Source organism: Mus caroli, chromosome 16, assembly GCF_900094665.2.
Source record: "Mus caroli chromosome 16, CAROLI_EIJ_v1.1, whole genome shotgun sequence".
Lineage (NCBI taxonomy): Eukaryota > Metazoa > Chordata > Mammalia > Rodentia > Muridae > Mus > Mus caroli.
The window spans coordinates 65,986,084-66,007,111 of NC_034585.1; the positions used below are offsets into that span (position 1 = coordinate 65,986,084).

General features: G+C 36.3%; 1 protein-coding gene across 1 annotated transcript in view; it reads left to right on the top strand.

Moving 5' to 3' along the window:
• Positions 1-21,028, top strand: part of Gbe1 (1,4-alpha-glucan branching enzyme 1) — a 232,374-nt gene that overhangs the window by 145,958 nt on the left and 65,388 nt on the right. Inside the window, exons 8-11 of the mRNA XM_021184815.1 lie at positions 7,508-7,623; positions 11,627-11,754; positions 15,894-15,992; positions 18,002-18,112. Coding sequence (XP_021040474.1) covers positions 7,508-7,623; positions 11,627-11,754; positions 15,894-15,992; positions 18,002-18,112 — 454 coding nt within the window. The remainder of the gene's footprint in view (positions 1-7,507; positions 7,624-11,626; positions 11,755-15,893; positions 15,993-18,001; positions 18,113-21,028) is intronic.

Sequence of the window (21,028 nt, forward strand, 5' to 3'; positions counted from 1 at the left end):
ATTGAGCCTTCATAGGATCAAGGGCCTCTCCTCCCATTGGTTCCTGACAAGGCCATCCTCTGCTACATATTCAACTGGAGCCATGGATCCCTCCATGTGCACTCTTTGGTTGGTAGCTTAGTCTCTGGGAGCTCTGGTGTAGGGGTGGGTGATCTGGTTGTTTGATATTGTTGTTCTTCCTATGGGATTGCAAAGCTCTTCAGTTCCTTTAGTCCTTTCTCTAACTCCTCCATTGGGGAAGTCGTGCTCAGTCCAATGGTTCACTGCAAGTATCTACCTCTGTATTTGTAAGGCTCTGGCAGGGCCTCTAGATGCCCCAGTGTAGGGGAATCGAGGGCGGGGAGGTAGGAGTGGGTGGGCGGGTGGAGGAACACACTCATAGAAGCAGGTGGAGGATGGATGAGATAGAAGGGTTTCCAGGAGGGGAGGGACCGAGAAAGGTGATAACATTGGAAATGTAAATAAAGAAAATATCCAATAAAAAATGTAAAAGAGGATAGAAGGTTGAGGGTCCCTGGATGGTGGCAATTGGATCTAGGAAAATTATGTGGGTGGATATTGGGTAAATACTGTTAAATTATTCTGTGCAGATGTATCAACTTCCCAAATAAAATATTATGCTACAAAGAAAGAAAAATCTCAGAGAACCGTGTTTCCTCAAGTCTACTCAGTTGCCTTAGTTTTGAATTTTAAATACAAATCAGAACATCAAGGATTTTGTTTCATGCTTTTATGATTTATTCTTTAATAGCTGTGCATCCCCATGGCCTGAAGAACAGCTAAGACCAGTAGGCTATCTTTGTTTTTGTGTGACTTAGCCACTGTTTAATAATATTTTATAGTTATTAGTATATCACATTAATACATTTAGCAACATCTGTTGACCTAAGTTGCTTATTTTGAAAACTTTATACATTATTCTGGAACACAAATAAATAGGACATTAGGCAAATAGATTTGAGTTACAAAATGTGATTTAATTAAATAAATGTCATTATGTCTGATTACACTTGCTTGCCAAGAAAATTTGGCTGTGTTTTATTTCATTAGAAAGTTTATTGGCAGACTGTGAGACAATCAACAATTTTGAGTTTACAGATATTTTGTAAAAATCTTAATATTGGAATTATCTGTGCATGTCAAAAATTTCCTTAATAAATCTCATTACTTGATTAAAGACTGATGGTTCCAACCATCTAAACCGATTGGAATCCTGGTTATTTTGATTACTTGCTATTCTTAAGTGTATAGATCATCATCTATGCGTTCAGTTTAAATATGAGATATGTATGATTTAACATTTCAGTAGCTGATGAGTAACAAGAATGCCAGCTTTGCTTCTATACATTTTTCTGGATTTTTAAAGCTAAATATTTAAAACATGTCTAAAACCATGCTTAAACTCCATTTAAGTGAAATTGCGGTGAGTTACTCAAATAAGAGAAGGTATGATTCATTCATGGATGGATAGTTTGGTGTATGGGAGCAGTAACTGAATTTCACCCCCTCTCTAGTGCTTTGATGCTGGCCACTGAGATACATTTGGCACAGGCTAAAGAGCACTATCTAATTCTTGTGATGGTGCAGACATTATGTTTCATCACCATGGCTGATCAGGGCAGGGTTAAAAGCCTTACATCATGAAGATAATCTGATAATCAAAGCCTGACCTTACACGTCGAAATACTCCAGAACAATACTGGCCTGGGAAATTCTCCTTTATATCTTTCTGGGATTCTAGTCGACTGGATATATAAACTGAGTTATGAGCTGTCTGAAGACATTTTGAGGTAGAAAAAAGTTAATTGAAATTTTTATCCTACCATTTGCCAGACACTTTCTATTCTGTGACTCAAGGAAACTGTTCAGTTGAGAAGAGTGAGTTCACTTATGTCCCCAGAAAGCATACAAACCCCACCCCCTTTCCTCTCTACTCTAGAACGATAGAAAAAATAGAAATTTTCATTACTAAATTTGAAAATTCTAGACACATAGGATAAGTTATCCTTCATAAATCTCTATAGTCAGTCATGACATATTCATTTAAACTTGTCCAAGTGGTCCACTGAGAATACAGATTGTAGATTTCACAGACTAGTCCATTCCTGTGTGACAATAATGTCTTCACTGCCCATATGAATCCTGGGAAGGTTAGTTCAGAACCTCACCTAGATATTTAGAGTCCCTTTGGTTGATCTTGGTGTCTGCATATCTTTAAACTGTTATTAAATAATGCTTGCTTTTCCACCCGGAGTAGTATCCCTAATTATTTAATACTTATCTGGTCAAAGTTAGGTTCTGGTCCTGTAGAACAAAAGAAAATGACATAATTCATAAATAAGATGGTTGTCTTGAGAAACACCTGCTGGCAAGACTAGCCCTGCGTTATTGACTAAAATTCAATGTGTAGGAAGGGTTTTACTGTTTCTAGGACTAGGAGCAGAGTCTGTTTGTATAGTCTCTGTACAATGTGATTATGTTGAACACCTGCTTTTTTTATTTGTAGATGTCTAGACGTCATATGTACTGTGATACTGGGTCCTTGAACACAACCTGCATATATTTGGTATTGATTTAACTTGGATGATGCCAAGCAAATCATTTCCCTGGCTGAGACTGTTTTATATATTTATGGTAAAAAAATCTTGGCTATCCATCAGTGTGTCTATATTCTACATCTTCTACTGAAGCTCATTTTTCACTCTTTGAACTTTGCAGGTGGTCTTTAGAACTCTCGAATCTATTCTCTTAAGATTTGGGCTCAGTGAACTGAGATAAATGTTTTTATGTAATAAGCAAATGCATATTCTATATCAAATTGAATGTTTACATATTAAAGCCAAACATAAAGAAAGCCACATCTTCATCCTGGTACCATAGTAACACTCCATGATCTGACTTTTTTCCACAGTGAGCTCTACATTCGGCACATGCAAATACATGAACTTGGGTACTTGATCTGTAGACTCATTATTCTCCCTGATTCTCTCTGTGAACTTTTCTAATTCCGGACTTACTGACCTGAGTATAATCAATATGTTTCAACTTAGTTTCACCAGGCCAGTGAATTTATTGTCTAGATGTGTCATGGTAAGATAATACACACATCTGGACCACAGTAATGGGGCATTCTTTAAAATTTGCTTTTCTTTTATATCCGATTGTCTTTGCACCCCATTTCTCATGCAACAAAACTCAACTATTTGTAAAATGTTAGTCATATAAAGCTAATTACTTTTATTTAACTGCTCCTAATAATATAGTATCAATAGTGAAAAATCTAGTATTAATAATCTTGTATTCATAATATAATAATCTAGTTGTAAATGTTTACAGAAATGTAACAGTACTCTGTCTCTGTCTGTCTATCTGTCTCTCTCTGTCTCTTTGTCTGTTTCTCTGTCTCTCTCTTCCATGTATGTGTGTATGTGTCTGTGTGTATTCACTGGTATGATGATTGAACATATGTATGTATGTTCATATACTTTGAAGCTAGAAGAAAACCTCAGGCATTCTTCCTCAGATATTTTCTGTCTTTGTTTTTGAGACGGGTTATTTCACTGACCTGTGGCTCCTGATGTAGAGAGAAGCTGAGATATAGGAATCCCCCTTGTTTGCCTCCCATCCTCTCAGATTAAAGTCATGTGCCATGGCACCTGTCTATTTTACATTGGTTCTGCAACTGAACCCAGTTCCTCTTGCTTGTACCGAGCACTTTACCAACTAAGCTATCTAGCAGACCTTAGAGACTTAATTTCTCAACTTTTGCTTTCTGTTTGCTTCTCTTAACTTTAAATTTTTGCATCAGAGATCTTTCTTTTGAGCTTATTGTCTGTGTCTGTTATTTTGTAGGAGACACAAAATTTAATTTTATCAATGATTCTTAAAGTATAATGACATTATCTGGAAGCCAATACAAATTTGATTTCTCCTTTTTAGATAGATAATGATTCCGTTGCTTTGGGTTAGTACTACTCTAGAAATCTAAAAATTAAATTTACCCTTTGGAAGTTTCTAATTTGATATCCAGTTGTCATTTGCTTAGTTTTGGAATATCACAATATAGGATTGCTTTTCTTTTTTCTTAATCCATGCAAATACAGTGTCTATGCACATTGTCATACCCAGACATGCTATTCCTTTTCATATGTTAAAGCACTTTGTTGTTCTTTTTGATCAAGAGATGACTAGGTAAACTATTATATCAATAGAAATCAGGGCGACTTTTCTTACTTCTGCCCTTAGTTAAAAATCTGAGCTAGAGAATTGCTTTCTTTTCAGTGATTGAATTCACATCCTTTTCCTCTTCTGTTTGTCTCCAAAATACAATATCACATGATCAGGTTTTCATTTTCCTTTATCTTTACAGATGTTATAATGCAGTTTATTTGATATGAATCTATTTTACCTTTGAAATTACTCAGTTTGTGATTTTTTTTCTCTTGAAATTGATGTTCATTAGTATAAGCCAGTCATATAAATAAGTAGAAGTCTTTAGCATAAGGAGTGTGAAGGGACAAAGGCTAGGAAGACCTAGAAGGCATTTGCTGCATCTGCATAAATTAAACTTTTGTAAAAAAAACATAAGATACTCTTTACCCTACCTCACCTAGAGAATAGTGAATGTCACATAAGGCCTAGGGACAGTTGGTATTGTATTTTTATGGTTTTATATTTTTGTACATCTGTCAAGAGATTTATCATTTAAATAAGTATTTACCCTGAGGTGTCTTATAGTAAAGAAAATGTGTTTAGATTCAAACAGAAAATGTGGGCTAGAGACATGTCTCAATGTGTATAAATTCTTGTTCTACAATTATTAGGACCACCGCATGTCTACCACATTGCAAGCCTGACACTGTACAACAATTCTGGCTCCTTGAGATCTGAAGTTTACTAGCCTCTGTGTGCGGGACAGGGACAGCAGACACAGGCACAAACACATGTTCCCTCCCCCTCCCCCTCCCCCTCATCCTCTCCCTCTCCTCCCATATCTGTCTCCCATATCCCTCTCCCATATCCCTCTCCCATATCCCTCTCCCAGGTCTCTCTTAGGCACACATCTTTTAACAAAATATAAGTATTTAAATGTAATGACATTATTTTAAATGTATGCATGCTTTGAAAACTGTGTTTTCAAACTTATTAACATGCAAAACTATAACCGATTCAAACCCTTTGACATTTTCATACAGCACTGAACCTTCTTTTAAAACAACTATAGACATGTGTGAGGGTAAAAAAGTATATATAAAATGTCTCCAAACCCCGTGTTAGTTTTACTGTAAATCAAAAATCAAAAAAACTAATGCTTACTAAGTTCACTAAAGGATCCCAGAAGTAGATCTGGATATTCCTATACAAAATAATCTGATCATTGCACAATTGTAACATCTCTTTGTGTTGAGTTCTGCCTTTTAAAATATGATGATCTTAAACAATAGGGGCTAGAGAGATGATTTAAAGAGGACCTGAGTTAATTGCCAGGACTCATATAAAACTTGATATAGTGCATCTGTAATTCTAACCCTCCTGAGGCACAGTTTGGAGGACTCCCTTGGCTTGTTTGCTCAGTAGTCTAGCTAGTCAGGCAATTCCATGTTCAGTGATACATCTTATATATCTTAGTTATTTTTCGATTGCTATAATGAAATAACAGGACCAGGGAACTTATAAAGAAAGCATTTAATTTGGGGCTTATTATTCTAGAGTGTTAGAGTCCATGACCAACACTGCAAAGAGTATGGCAGCAGGCGGGCAGGCATTACACTGAAGCCATGGCTGGAACTTTTCTATCTTTGTCACAAGCAGGCAGCAGACAGAGCTAGCTGGGAATGTTGAATGCTGTTTTTGTTTTTTGTTTTAGTTTTTTTTTTTTTAAAGATGTATTTATTTATTATATGTAAGTACTCTGTAGCTGTCTTCAAACACTGCAGAAGAGGGCATCAGATCTCATTAAGGGTGGTCGGGAGCCACCATGTGCTTGCTGTTATTTGACCTCAGGACCTTCAGAAGAGTCAGTGCACTTAACTGCTGCGCCATCTCTAAGCCTCCTTCCAGTGAGACACCTCCTCTTAAGAGGACCACACATCTCAGTCTGTCTCAAACCATTTCAGCAGCTGAGGACTAAGCCTTCAGTTATATGAGCCTATAGAGGCCATTCTTACTCAAATCAAAACGTGGTCCAAAAAGTTAAGATGGAACATTAATTTAGAATTACACATTGTCCATATGTGAATTCCACTTGGATTTACACACATGGAACCCATATGTGTATACACGTTCACAAAATAAATGAACATGCGTTAGTAAAATTTGAAATTTATCTTTATACATTTAATCTAAGCTTCTTGAATGCCCAGGTTGTCCTTCATGCACTTAGCATTGCTCATACTTCGGGGTTTACCTTTCCAAATATTTTTCAAGTACCCAGTAAGTTTTTAAAGTTCAAGGTAACTTATTTCAAGTAGGTATTATCATCTGTATTCACCTCTTCCCGAAGGTTAGATTTCTCCTTTTGGAGTTGGTTGTGATGGCTTAATCTCTGCTTTTGTCTGATTATGCTTTAATATGAAGAAGGTTTAAAAATACATAAATTTGTGCTGTGTTAAAGACTTGTATACACAATTACAGCTTTGTCATTAAGCTAAATGAGGTATTAAAGTCTTAAAACTATAGTTGTAATAAGATGGAGAACTCAACCATGGCCAAGCATCTGAAGGAAACCCTAATTGACGTTGCCCTCTCTTCAGTTGTCCGAAATAGATTTGCTTCATGCGGTGTTTTTAATTGAGTAATGCAGTTCTTTTTCCTTCTGCTTTGATGGTTGTGTGGCTCTTTGTTGTATACTTTATGAAACATGTGAATATTTTTATAATTACGTTTTCATTTTTACTTTTATCAAAGGGCATCTAGTAAATGTAATATTATTTATCGTGTGATTAAGTCTTTTTTTTTTTATCAGTTATTTCTTCTTTGGAATTACAACTGCTTGAAGTTTCAGCCAAGGATTTTAGAAAGATCATCATTGAAGCCATCTCTCCAATCTATACTAGAAAGAATAGAAAAAAAATTAAATAACCTCTTCTAATTCTTATAATATAATCCAGGAAAAAAAATCTTGATTAAAATTGAGTTATAAGTGACATTTTCTTTTTTAGCTATATCATCTCTAGGAGCCTTTCTGGTTGTCAAGGGTACAACACTGAACAAGACTGTATAGGCTCCTGCCCTGTAAACCTTTTTTATTATTTTTTTAATATAATTTTCCTCAAATTTTGAACAACTTTTATGGCTAAAGGGATTTAACCTATTTTCATTTTACAATGACTTGTACTATACAAATGGTATTGGATGTTTTCTTGTGTTTTTAGTACATGTCTCCTGAATATCCTGCTTCTTGAAATAGATACATAAATCCAATCCATAATCCAAACACGTGCTATATAGCAATTAAGGAAAACCTTGGTTGCATTATGCTTAAATGTGTTTTTCTCTAATATTTTAGCTGGGAAGTTTTAAGATTCCTTCTGTCGAACATAAGATGGTGGTTGGAGGAGTACTGCTTTGATGGCTTCCGTTTTGATGGTGTCACCTCTATGCTCTATCATCACCACGGAATGGGTAGGTGCCTGAATCAGATGTGAAGGATGGGTTTAGTTTTTTTATTCTTAAGTTGGAACCTGGCTTGGGGTTCTCCTAAGAAAATGGTGTGGTGGTTGCTGGCAGCTTCATGTTTAGTTGTCTATTGTCTACATATTTTGGGTAGACATTTCTGCTGCTATCATTTAGTAAGAGGGAAAACTAACAAAGGGATTTCCATTTTTATCTGTCTTTTAGGAATAAAGGATTAGTAGTAATGTCATGGCTTTTAAAATAAATGTAAAGAAACCATTTACCATAGCACATTTGGGATGTATTAAGAAATATTTTTATCATTTGTATTCAAACAGATACAAAAATGATAAGTGAGAATATTTTGTACTTTATACATGTAGAAACATATATATCATTTACTTGATTTTAATTAAATTGATGTATTGATCAGGCCATCATTTTAAATGTTGCACAAAATTAAACTCAGAAACATAATTCCCCAAATATGTGATCTGGAAACAATTGATTTTCATTTATATTGTTTTTTTTGTTGTTGTTGTTCTTGCTTTTAAGACTGCTGGATATGCTAGACTGACCTCAGACTGCTAATCTTCTCTCTCAGTTTTTTTTTCCAGAATGATAATTTTTTAGCTATGGGATTTCACACCAAAGATTAGTATATTCTTTTAAAAAATTCATTATGGTCATCTACTGCTGGCCATTAGGACTGCCTTTTTTGAGGGGGTTGTGTTCCCTGTAGAACTCCATTGGAAGAAACTAATTTTTTTTTCTCATTTTCACGTGGTTAATTTTTGGAGACGACATAGATTAAGATGGATACCCAGCACAGCTCTTTGCCATCCTTGAAAGCTAACTGTCTTATAGTGTATTCTCACAGCATTTTCTTTTTAACTTTGCAGGTTCTTTGTTAATATATTATGACTTCTGATTTTGAATTTTTATGGACTCTGTGTGTGTATGTGTGTGTGTGTGTGTGTGTGTGTGTGTGTGTGACTGTGTGTCTCTGTGTACATGATTTTCTTGTACTTATACTTTGTTTCTTTCTCTTTGTTGTTTGTTTGCTTTGTCCTATTCTAATTTATTTGGTTTTGTTTTATTCAATCTTATAATCATTCTTTAGATGTCTCTTTGTTTTCTAAGCTGTGACGGAAAGGGTGTGGATCTGGATGGGAGGGTAGGGGAAGAGTAATTCAGAGGAGTTGGGAGAGTGGATACCACTATCAGAATATAGCATATGAAATTAGGAAAGGCAGAAAGAATTTGAGGAGGAGGGCAACCCTGTAGGAGGAACAGCAGTCTCAATTCATCTGGACCCCAGAGATCTTTCAAACACTGGACCACCAACCAGGCAGCACACACCAGCTGATATGAGGCCCCCAACACACATACAGTAGAGGACTTCCAGGTCTATGTTCAGTCAGAGATAATGCACCTAACTCTCAAAACACCTGAGGCCCCAGAGAGTTTAGAGGTCAGGTGGGGTGGGGATGGGGGCAGGAACATCCTTCTTGAGACAGGAAGGTGTGGAGGACATACGGATGTGCAACAGTCGGGAGGGGGATGAATGGGCAGTAATAAAATCTGGAGTGCAAATAAAAAATAACTTAAAAAAGAGAAAAGAAATAAAAATGGTAAAAAAAAAATACAGGATACATACTACCAAGAAGAAAATCAAATGAGGAGAAATATGTAGATAGTCTTGACAGGTGTCTTCTAGGGAGGGTTGCGGAAACTGGAGACCACTGCTGTTTCCTCTTAGTCAGGACACTGCACTGCTTGCAGGAAAAAGCTTACAACTTTCACACTCCAGGCTTGTCTGAAATCTGCCCCCATTGGTGAGAGAAGCTGTTTTGGGGGAGACAAAGACAAACATGGCAAGAGATAGAAATTCTGAGTTTAAACTGCCTCTGTTGAAGGCTGAGGGATCCAGAGGGTTGAGATACTGAGGAAATGAACAATTTATGGGTTATGTAAAATATGTTCCTTGAGTAGGGAGCCTCAGACATCATAAGGAAAAGAATTCTGAGTTACTTTATCTCATCTTGTTCTTTTAGAATGTAAAAATCAAAACTTAAAAATACAAAGCAAGTGGGCAGATAGATGCTAAAATATGTGATAAAGTAATTAGTATAAGGATGAAGTGTTTAATCTATAAACTTGGTGAGAAAATCATCAGGAGATCTAGGAAGAGAAACTAAGTTATTTCATGAATTAAAAGAAAAATAATGTCTGAATTTATGCTTGCCTGCTGCCCAAAGCAAAGTAATATATTCAGAATTCATAGGTAAACAAAATGAATTTTATTACGCTTTTGGTTGCTGAATGGTAGGGAGCTGGAGAAAATAGGGAATTTTAACTGGAGGATACAAACTTTCAATTTTAAGACATATATATGTGAGGCCTCTAACATCCAGGTTGATAGATGGGTTTATTTGTACGATACTGCTGGTGTATAATTTAATTGAAAGCCATGGCTCTCAGTTCAAGTATTAATTTAAAACACCCCCACCATGTGCACCCCTAACTCACAGACATATTCTACTCATAGTGCATAGAAAAAAATGTGATTCATTTGACTGAGATAATAAGTAACCCTACACACCTATATGTACATATTCTCTTGGGCCAGCAAGTTGGCTCAGTAGGTAAACGTGCTTACCATGTAAGTCTGATGGACCTGTGATAATACAGATAGAACCAGCTCTATCAACTCGCCCTCTGCCCTGCTCTGTTCATCTCAATGATCCCCCTGAAAGCAATAATAATAATAATAAAAAGAATAACTTTTAAAAGTTTTTGGAATGACTCAAGTAGATGCACTTTTTTTTTCTATTCCATACTATAAAGGAAAAGGAATGATCGCATCATCAGTTGGGAAGTTTGACAGAGAATGATCATTGAGATGTGTATGTTGAAGAGCTTGAGGCATAATTTTTGATAGGTACACGTTAACTTATCCTTAAATGTCAGAGTTCTGCAGATGGGCCAGACAAAACAAGCATCAAAGCAAAGTGCTTAGGTAAATGAACCAGGGGAGGAAGTGGGGGAGCGAGGCGGAGACAAAGAAGAGTGTTAAGTTTCCATGTTATTCAGTATGAAGATAAAGTAATTGTGAATACACAGTGAATGGTATAATCATTCTAACCAAAGTAAAAAGTAGGTCAGCGGAGGCCGTCGGAAGTTGAGGCCTAATGTGTTCACCAATGTAGCAAATCTGTAGTGCACAAATCACAGCCACTTTAATGTAAATAATAGTTTTCAATGTGCTGTTTACGTTTGCTCTGGTTCATCTCCAAGGGGCCAACTAGAACCTAACATTGGCTTCCTATTAAAACAATATTTGTATTAACGAAATGTGTTCTTTGATGTGTGGAGAGTGCATCCTGACCCGTTTCCTCTGCAGCTCTCTCATCTCCTTCCCATGCTACCAGCCATTTCTTTTCATCTCTAGACCTTTTCCCAGATTCATGGCTTTGTTTGTAAGCCATTTGGTTAACCAGAGCTGTCTGTTTGACCACAGGATTGAGACTGTGCCTGTGCCTGTTGGGGCTGGTACAGACTGATAGGCAATGAATCTTTCTTGTATTCTCCACAGCAAGGGTTCAGTAGTGACTGGTAAGCCCACTGAGGCCCTCCTCTACCCATGACTGACTCTTTCAGAAAAATGCCCATCATTTTTCTGTTCCCTGATAGGGTAGAAATACATTGTAATTTGACATACACCATTCAGTTTCTGTGTTGCACTACTTATTTCACTGCTACACAATTTAGTTAGAATTAAATTACATCTTTAAAATGCTCTTTGTTTTGTTTCTTTCAAACAGAAACTGGTTTGCAGGATTTTCTGATCCTCTGAGTATTAACAAGAAATACTGAGTTAGTATATTCTTAGGTGGTAAAGTCCTTATACTTTCTCAGATTAACACATCCCTCCCTCTTTGAGGTTTGTTTTCCTAGATTAGGATTTACATATTCATAAAATATATTCCATTTTTTCCCTGTTCCTCAGGTCAAGGTTTTTCGGGTGACTATAATGAATATTTTGGACTACAAGTAGATGAAGATGCTTTGATCTATCTCATGTTGGCAAATCATTTGGCTCACACGTTGTACCCAGACTCGATAACAATAGCAGAGGTAAGTCTATAATGAAGTGGTCCCATTTAACACCCCTTTAATAGAGAATATTTTGTTAGCATACAGTATTTGAATAGCTAAACTCATGTCATCAATAATTGCAAAAATGGACTTATGCCCTGACGATGGTCCAACTAGCTTGTAAGGATGACACATTATTTGGAATTCACTGTTTTCCTAATAGGGGATAATTTACACTAATTACTTGTCACTATTCCATTGTTAGAAAGAACATGCCAGTGGTTAGAAAGTAAAATGTCCTAATCAGTGGACAGGTCCTTCTGCCCCGAGACCTTCAGTGGTGAAAAGAATTGAATATTAATGTGCATCTGTCAATTTATTTATTTATTTATTTTCCGGTTTAATCATTAGAGATGGCATGGATCACTGCCTGCCCACTTTTCTGAGCGTTCCATGTTCTGATGCGATTACCTTTCTTGTTTATGTTAGTGCTCTCAGGCTGCCAAATGTTTCCTAGTTATTCATGATTACTAAAAGTTCATGATTAACTGTCCCAAAGCTGTGCTGTAATGATATAATTCGGTATAGCCATAATTGGCAATTCCCTTCTTGGTGATAAATGTGATAAATTAAGGAGTTTGTTAAATGCTTCTGCTAATTTAGATTTAATATTAAAATCCCCCTTGGTTTTCAGAGTCCTCTAATTTGAAATTACTATTAAAATTGAGTTTAGCATGCTAATAATTTCTATATGAACTATAGTTGTGGACACATAGGATAATAATCCTGTGTTGAAGAAGAGTCAAGGGTAAAGACTACTTTTGTCCTGCCAGCTTCCCATCTACAGGAATGAGTTTCCTTCTCATAGCATGGATGATTTCTCAATCGCCTTTTCTGTCTACCATTTCTCAGACCCAGTAGTATCCAACGAGTTCATGTGACCCTATTGTTTGACTGTAGATAGAAAGCGGTTGTTTTTCTGTCAGCCCCTTTACATATTACATTTGGTAATATTTTCAAAAGTCTTCTCTGAATAATTGACAATTACTACACAAGTCCCAAACTACAAAACACCCAGTACTGTTCACAGTATCTACTCCCCTCAGAGCTGAGAGTTCTACTTTGTTCTGAATTCCTTTTAACAGCAGGGTATTTTTAAATTTCATTTGACTTCTTAAAAACAGTATTTTAATTTATCTGTCAAACATCAAAAAAATATTATGTCAATTATATTTGTGACAACCAAATCAGAGATAATATATGTGACAAATCGCTACAAACAATTAATGACAGTATAAATGAAAAGTGAATACTGAAGAAAGAGAAGCAATTATTCAATACATGAAAGTTAAAATTGTTACATTGATCTTTCCACTCATTTCAAGTAAAATAGTTTCATCATCCAGGGAGCGAGCGCTTGTCTGATTATCAGTGTTTCTACCAATGAAGCTCTCAGACTTTAGCCTACTTTATATGACTTGGTTTTAGATTTTTTTTTTTTAAACAAGATGTGCTTTCAATTTATTCTACTCAAATTGAAAACTGCTTCAATTTCAATACATGGCTTTTCTGTCTAGTGGGAGGATCGTCGAAATGTAGAATTGATCTTCATGAACTTTTTTTTTTTAAAGAGATGTACAATGAATAAGTGATGGAATTGTATATAAATTTATGTGATAGCAATCTGAATTTATTACTAACAACTATAATAAAAACTTTCCAAGAAAATGTCCACCATTGCACAGTTATTTTATTAATTAAAATATTTTATATGAGTTATCATCCTGGTCAGTTGTCAAAAGTACTTTTTAGATTTTTAAAGAATTATTAGATTTATTTTAATTTAAAACACATAATCTTCTTAGATGCTGTATCAGTGGACATGTATCTTTTAGAGTTGGGATATATTACCTTTATGTATGTATGTATGTATGTATGTATGTATGTATGTATGTATATAATTTTACATTGAAAAGAGTGGCCACTTGCATTTCACTTTCAAAAGAAAACCAGGAATAACTCATGAGCTTATAGGATTGCTTTCTAGAATTCTGACTTAGGGATTGTGACAAATCTGCTATCCGTGCTTTTCTTTTTCTTTTTTCTTTTCTTTTTCTTTTGTTTTTTTCAAGGCAGGGTTTCTCTGTATAGCCCTGGCTGTGCTGGAACTCACTCTGTAGACCAGGCTAGCCTCGAACTCAGAAATCCGCCTGCCTCTGCCTCCCAAGTGCTGGGATTAAAGGTGTGTGCCACCACCACCTGGCACAATGTAACTCTTTACAAAATACTTTGGCTATAGCCCCAGCATCTAATAAGGAGCTTGATACTTAGTAGATTTTTCATCCCATTTTTTTTTTTTTTAGCAGCAAATTGAACTGAATACCTACAATATGTGTAAAACCATCACTTCTAATTTGCTAAGTATAACTTTTAAAATGTCTGCCATGTTGATCTTTCTCCATCCTGCTTCCATCATGAGCTTTAAACCACTGTGAAGAAATATAGTGTTATGGCTAAGAACTGTAGTTCCCCCTGGCTATATCTCAACATATCACACATTTATTTATATTGGTCTCGTATAAGAAAGAGATACATTAGTTAAGAGCTCAGTGTAGTCAAATATTTCTTTCCCTAAGCTTTTCTGTGGGTAGATTATCAACACAGTAATTTTTGAACCACCTCAGATATCTGAGCATGATGTCATTTTATTAAAATTGAAGAATTCGAACAATGACACAACTTGTCACAAGCCTAGAGAATACATATTTAAAAGGAGACACAATATATAGAGCTTAAAGATTTATGGGACACTGGTGGGAAGGTGTAAGTCAAGTCTCTCCTTTCATTGCTTTTGTCAATTGTCATATACAGGCTGGTAAGTATTGTCATTTCATGGTATGTGTAGGTATGTTTATTTATGTCCTCATTTATGCATATAGATAGGTTGGATAAAGATACCTTGTTTATCTTGTACAGCCTAGCACCTTCAAGCTCTTCACTCAGCAAATATTTATTGAGTACCTCCTCTGTGCTATCTGGTAAGCAATATTTTTAGCTAGCAAAAGCCACTTCCTCCACTGTGGATCTTATAAACATCTAGTAGAGAAATAGAATACGGGGATGGAAGGTGTATAGCAAATGCTTAATGTTTTATGATGCCATTGAATTAGAATCATAATAGCTAATATTAGACTCATATTGCTACTATTGTATTTCGAGCTTTATTACAGGACAAAATCCAAGAAAATTATCTCATAGGATGCTGCTTGTTACTGTAAAGAGGCATTGGAGATAGCAGAACTCCATTTGAAAATGTGTAGTCTAAGGAAGAGGTCATTAAGAGTAAGTTAGACTGGCCACAGAAATTGGACAGATGAGAAGGGCTTGTTTGAAATCTAGCTTGAAGTTAGAATGATGGTATTTAGCTTGGGTTTTGCTGTTGTTATCACAAAAAATATCTTCCGGTACATCTGTATCCGGATACCCAATTTTTCAGCTCAGTTGTCTATTTGATTAATATTTACTTATCAGTAGTCCAGGGGTATCATGACAGGTGAAAGCACTCTGTCTACAGCCTTGATGTCTGAACCATGACTCCACCATTAATAAGTCCCTCTCTTTCTTGATTCCTTCACCTCTGTGTGCCTTTACTTCTGTATCTGATAATGAAAACATCCAGGAGCTGATCTCAGTGACCCTTTCCAGTACAACCCTCTAACGTGAAGCCACATTACTACTTTATTCTGTATTTGCTGTGTTTTCTATTTCTTTGGGAGCTAGTACTCACAAGGCTAGATATAGCGAGAGAGTTATAGCAAATATATTGCATATGAATTTTGGTTTTTGGTAAACCCTGTAGAAAAAAAAACAAAATTATTTTAAGCCTCAAACATTAAACTATTTTTGAAAAGACTTTTGCTATTTTATATGTTCTCAGGATGATGATAATGCAAGGAGGGGAAGCCTTTTAGATAGGGTGTTGTACTAGAGTGTAAACATTAGACAAAAGTCTTATTGAGAACTAAGACATGAATTTGCCACCCTATCGCTTTTATCATTATATTTATTAAAATACTCAGAAACCTATGCCTCTGTTTGTTAACTTCAGTTCTTTGCCCTAAGCTTTTCTGTCATCAAAGGTGTTTGAATACTGATCATTCTAATGTACTTGATTTTAGGATGTATCAGGGATGCCGGCTCTCTGTTCTCCAACTTCCCAGGGAGGCGGTGGTTTTGACTACAGATTAGCAATGGCTATTCCAGATAAATGGATCCAAGTAAGATTCTTGTCTCCATATATCATATATGATATTTTTGTTGTTGAGTGTATTTATTAATCATGACCATTAATTACAGATATAGGTGAACTATTAATTCTCCTGCAAATGCATTAGTCTTGTGGTTTTTTTTTAATAAGGTGGTTCTCAAAATGTTGAAGAAGTATTCCAAAGCTTTCACATGTCTATTATTCAGTCAAGAGAAATTAATATTAATAAAATGTTGAGTGGAATTTTGCTTTATAAATATAGATTTGTGAAACTTTAGTAGTCTGCACTTAAAACACATTGAACTTTATCAAAACACTTATTCCTATTCATAATCATCTAATGATGTAGAAATTACTTAATTTCTTGTACTTACTACAGAATGTGGTCTTTCATTTACCAAATCTTGGACACTTATGCCTTTATTCAGTAATCCTTACCACATCTCAATCAGTAAAATGGAGTAATCTGGATGGTAACTACAGTTTCTTCTCAATGTACTTTTATTTATTTTAATAATTAAATTAATGTTGGTTCCCTCTATCCCTCTCTTTATTCCCTCTCTGTGTCTCTCTGTATCAGTCTCTCACTTTCTCTCTCTTTCTCTCTTTATGTTTCTGTGTGTGTGTGTGTGTGTTTGTGTATTTATATGCTAATCACTTCATAATCCCTAGCAAGGACTGTTGTGGTCTCCACCTCTATGGTGTATTTTACAAAATGTGGTACACATGGAATGATTTAATTTGTAATTTCCTGGATTAGCATTTTCTCGTAGCAAAATCCTCTGGAGATTTCACTACGTTTCTCTGCTACCAAAAAATTTCATGAGTTTTCCATTTACATGCCAATTGGCCACAGTTTTAGAAACTGGCTGTATTGCTCAGTTATGATCTCATCTTCAGACTTCATTCATCACGGCATACTCTTCTGAGATACCAAAACCTTCAAGATGTGATTTGATTTGGACATAACCAAAGACATGAATAAGAGACAACTGGGACCATGTGGCCTTCTTGCAGTTTTGCTTAGAAGCAAGTTTCTATGATTCTTTGAACAAAGAGGTGGCCTGAGCAGAAAAAAAAATATTGAATAATAGAGAAGTCAAATTTAGAACATAAACTCAAGCAGCTTCCCCTTTAGGAAGCTAGGCAGGGAAAAAAATTTGCATGATATCCATGGAGCTTGGAAAAGATAAGACATCAAGTACCCAGTGGTAGACTCCAGTAGAGAGCAATTCGTATGAAAGCGGAGGGTCAGCAGTGTCATGTACAAGAAGTGTTTATCTAAGAAAGAGCAATTACTGACCCAAGAGCTGGCTCTCTGAGGTCGAGGTAGGTCAGTGGCATCGCAGCAGGGTTAAAGGGCAGAAGCCATGCCGAAGAAAATGAAGTGGAAAGAAAACCAGTGTGGTCTATTAAGATAATAATTATTTTGTGATAATTAGCATTTCCACTCTGGAATAATTGTTTTAATTATCATTGTTTATGGGTGGAACACAATGCTGTTCCTGGTAAGGCATTTTTATTCAAGCCTAAAAAACTAGCAAGTGTTCTTGCTAGTGTGTTAAAGTTACAGGAAAACATAGTGTGAACTAATAGTGAAGTGAAGCAAAATTGACGACCCATCATGCTCTTGCAGTTATTACAAGTAATAAAAAAGTGGTAGTAATCTCAAAGTACAATTGAAAACGTACGCAAAACAACTCCTATCACTGACACACATACATCCATGGTATATTCTTCCATTTACATGTGCAGAACTAAACCTTATAGACTGATATATAGCAGAATGTGAATAAAGCCTGGCATTTTAGCCTTATTTATACCTTATGGATAGATAACTACCTGGCCCGGTTGCCGTTAATATTCTTGGTAGCTGATGTGATTGGAAGATAAAGTTTTTCTTTCAGTACAACTACAAACAAGGATATCGCTCACTCTATCTATATGTCATATGGTTTAGAAATAATATGTATGCCTTCAGATTGAAGCTTATAAGTTGATTTTCTCTCTTGTATGTAGTTACTTAAGGAATTTAAAGATGAAGACTGGAATATGGGCAATATAGTATATACTCTCACCAATCGACGCTACCTTGAGAAATGTGTGGCTTATGCAGAGAGTCATGATCAGGTAAATGAATATGGGTAAAGTCATTCTTCTTCTGTGTCAATAGTTACCTTTTTCTTTGTATTCTGTTGCATCTCTAACTACAAACAGTTATAGTTATGTACCGGTATGGGAATATATTTGTCTATGCATGTATATGCATAAATCCAGATTTGAAAAATATCTGAAACTTACTTTGTAGGTCTATAAATTATACTTCTGAGTTGCAGTACAACTGGTCACATAGAGTTGCAAGTATTAATGAGCTTTTGATCATAAGAAGAGCAGTGGTTTTAATCTACAGTGATAGCTCTCTCCATGCACTTTTTCTTCTTTTACACTTTTCCTTCAGACACAGAAGTCTCCTCCCATTCATTGATCACCCTGGTGGTACTTGTCCCTCTTCTGCCTCTCCTCTGTTGCAGCATGAGCTATTTCTAAAGAGCAAGCATCAACTTGTCAACCTAGTTCTATTGGCTGAGGCTTGCCACTCAAAGGCACTCATGCAGGACCTGTTTCCTCCCTTACCCAGCTTCTATTCAACACTATAGTACTTCTGCCTTTAGGAAAGGCCCACTTCTTTCAGTCTTACACTTTGCCTCACACTTACCTCACCTCAGAGGCTCCCACTCAAGTGTCTCCTTCTCTGTGAAGCCACAATAAAGCATGGGAAACTTAGTTCCCTTGTGCTTAGTATTCCCTCAAGCATTAGGCCAAGCAGAGAGTATGTTCCCATTCATTTTGTGCATACATTTGAATACTCTCACTGCGCCTACAACTCTCAATAAATATAGGAAGTCAGGATGGGAGGCACCAGTTAGCAATGTAAAGCTATTTTAATGTCTTCTATGTATGTGTGGCAAAGTTTCTCTACGTAGATCTAGCTGTCTTGGAGCTTACTATGTGGACCAAGCTGGCCTGAAACTCACAGTGCTCTGTCTTTCTCTGCCCCCCAAGTGCTGGAATTCAAGGTGTTCATTCACGGTGCCAGGATCCGTTTTTATCATTTTATCAAAAATATAGAAATCCCATTCTTTCGGTTATAAATGAAGGCAATAAATATCTTGAATTTTTTGGGAATATCTATATTAAGCAAGTTAGAGCAATAAATGTATTTGTTATTGTAGTGAAGGAGGCATGCTTTATAAATAATAGCTCTTCAGTTTTCTGCTCTTGTTCATAATGTGCACATAGACCATTGGCAAAGTCCCTGCCTCATACTCTACCTCCTTCTGCTGCCTGTGAGTACAGTAAATGTGAACACTGTTGCCCTTGCTGAATTTCATGTGTTATCCCCACTGTCACATATTTAAGTACTTGTAATAAGGTATTATTCGCCTAAACATATATACTATTTTAAACTTTAAATAGCAATTTGTTGAAGTGCAAAGTAGGCCCAGACTCAACTCACAACTCCTGAATTGGCCATCTTTCATCTTTCAACTTTCTTTAGGGTCTTACGTTGTAAGCTCTGTGATTTATGTAACAAATTAAATACTTATGTCTAAGAACACAGACTAGGAGAGAGCCACAGCGTGAAGAGTGGAGGGCGAGAGGTGGGCAAGGGGAGCTGCTCTCTAACCATAAAACTGTGTAAATTAGAACGGATGCGTACATTATAAGTATTTTAGTGCAGACATGTAGAAATCTCAACACATTGTAAATTACCAACATGTAGCATCAATGGTACATGTTTGAATAAATAAACTAAAAGCCATATGGCTAGAATAAAAAATGAAAATGAAAGTTATTTCTCCAATGGATGGCTGTGAGCATCCACTTCTGTTTTTGTCAGGCACTGGCAGAGCCTCTCAGGAGACAGCTATAATTAGGCTCCTGTCAGCAAGCTCTTGTTGGCATATATGCAATAGTGTCTGAGTTTGGTGGTTGTTTATGGGATGGATCCCCAGGTGGGGCAGTCTCTGGATGGTCATTCCTTCAGTCTCTGCTCTGAAGCAAAGGATCCCCAATGAAGGAGCTGGGGAAAGGACCCAAGGAGCTGAAGGGGTTTGCAGCCCCATAGGAGGAACAACAATATGAACTAACCTGTACCCCCCAGAGCTCCCCGGGACTAAACCACCAATCAAAGAAAAGACATGGTGGGACTCATGGCTCTAGCTACAAATGTAGCAGAGGATGGCCTAGTCAGTCATCAATGGGAGGAGAGGCCCTTGGTCCTGTGAAGGCTCTATGCCCCATTGTAGGGGAATGCCTGGGAGTGGGTGGTTTGGGGAGCAGTGGGGAAGGTGAAGGGAGTTGGGGATTTTTGGAGGGGAAACTAGGAAAGGGGATAACATTTGAACTGTAAATAAAGAAAATATCTAATTAAAAAAAGAAGAAGAAGAAAGAAAGAAATTTATTTCTCAGCTCTTTAGCCTATCTGGGAAGAGATGTGGATTTTCCAAGAATTATTCTATTCTTTTAATGAGAACAAATGGTCAGGCATGTCAAAAGTGAACCAAATGTGTCATGACAAAAGCAAATGAGCTCTGGTTAAATGACTTCATGAAAAGTCATTTAAACACATACACTTACACAATGGATAAATATAAATACATATAATATATGGTAAAAGGCTTTAGATAATTTCTACATAAATTCTTAACTATGGAGTATGTAAGAAAATCTAATAATCTAAAAATAACCATATATATTAAGGTATGTATGGACATGTATAAGATTCCTAAGATTCAGTATCTAAGATTGTCCCAGTGGTATGGATTTTCACAGGGTCACTTGACTTGAAAATAATTGAAAGAGTCCAAACTCCCAAAGGGAGGCACTTACTCAAGCCTCGGGTCAGCCGCGCACCCAAGAAGACACTGAGACCGGTACTTAAGATGTATAGGGAGCAAGATTTAATTCAGCAACAACAAGAAAGCAGACAAAACAAACAAAAAGCACATATATACCAGATATCTGGGGCCGGACCTCATGCAG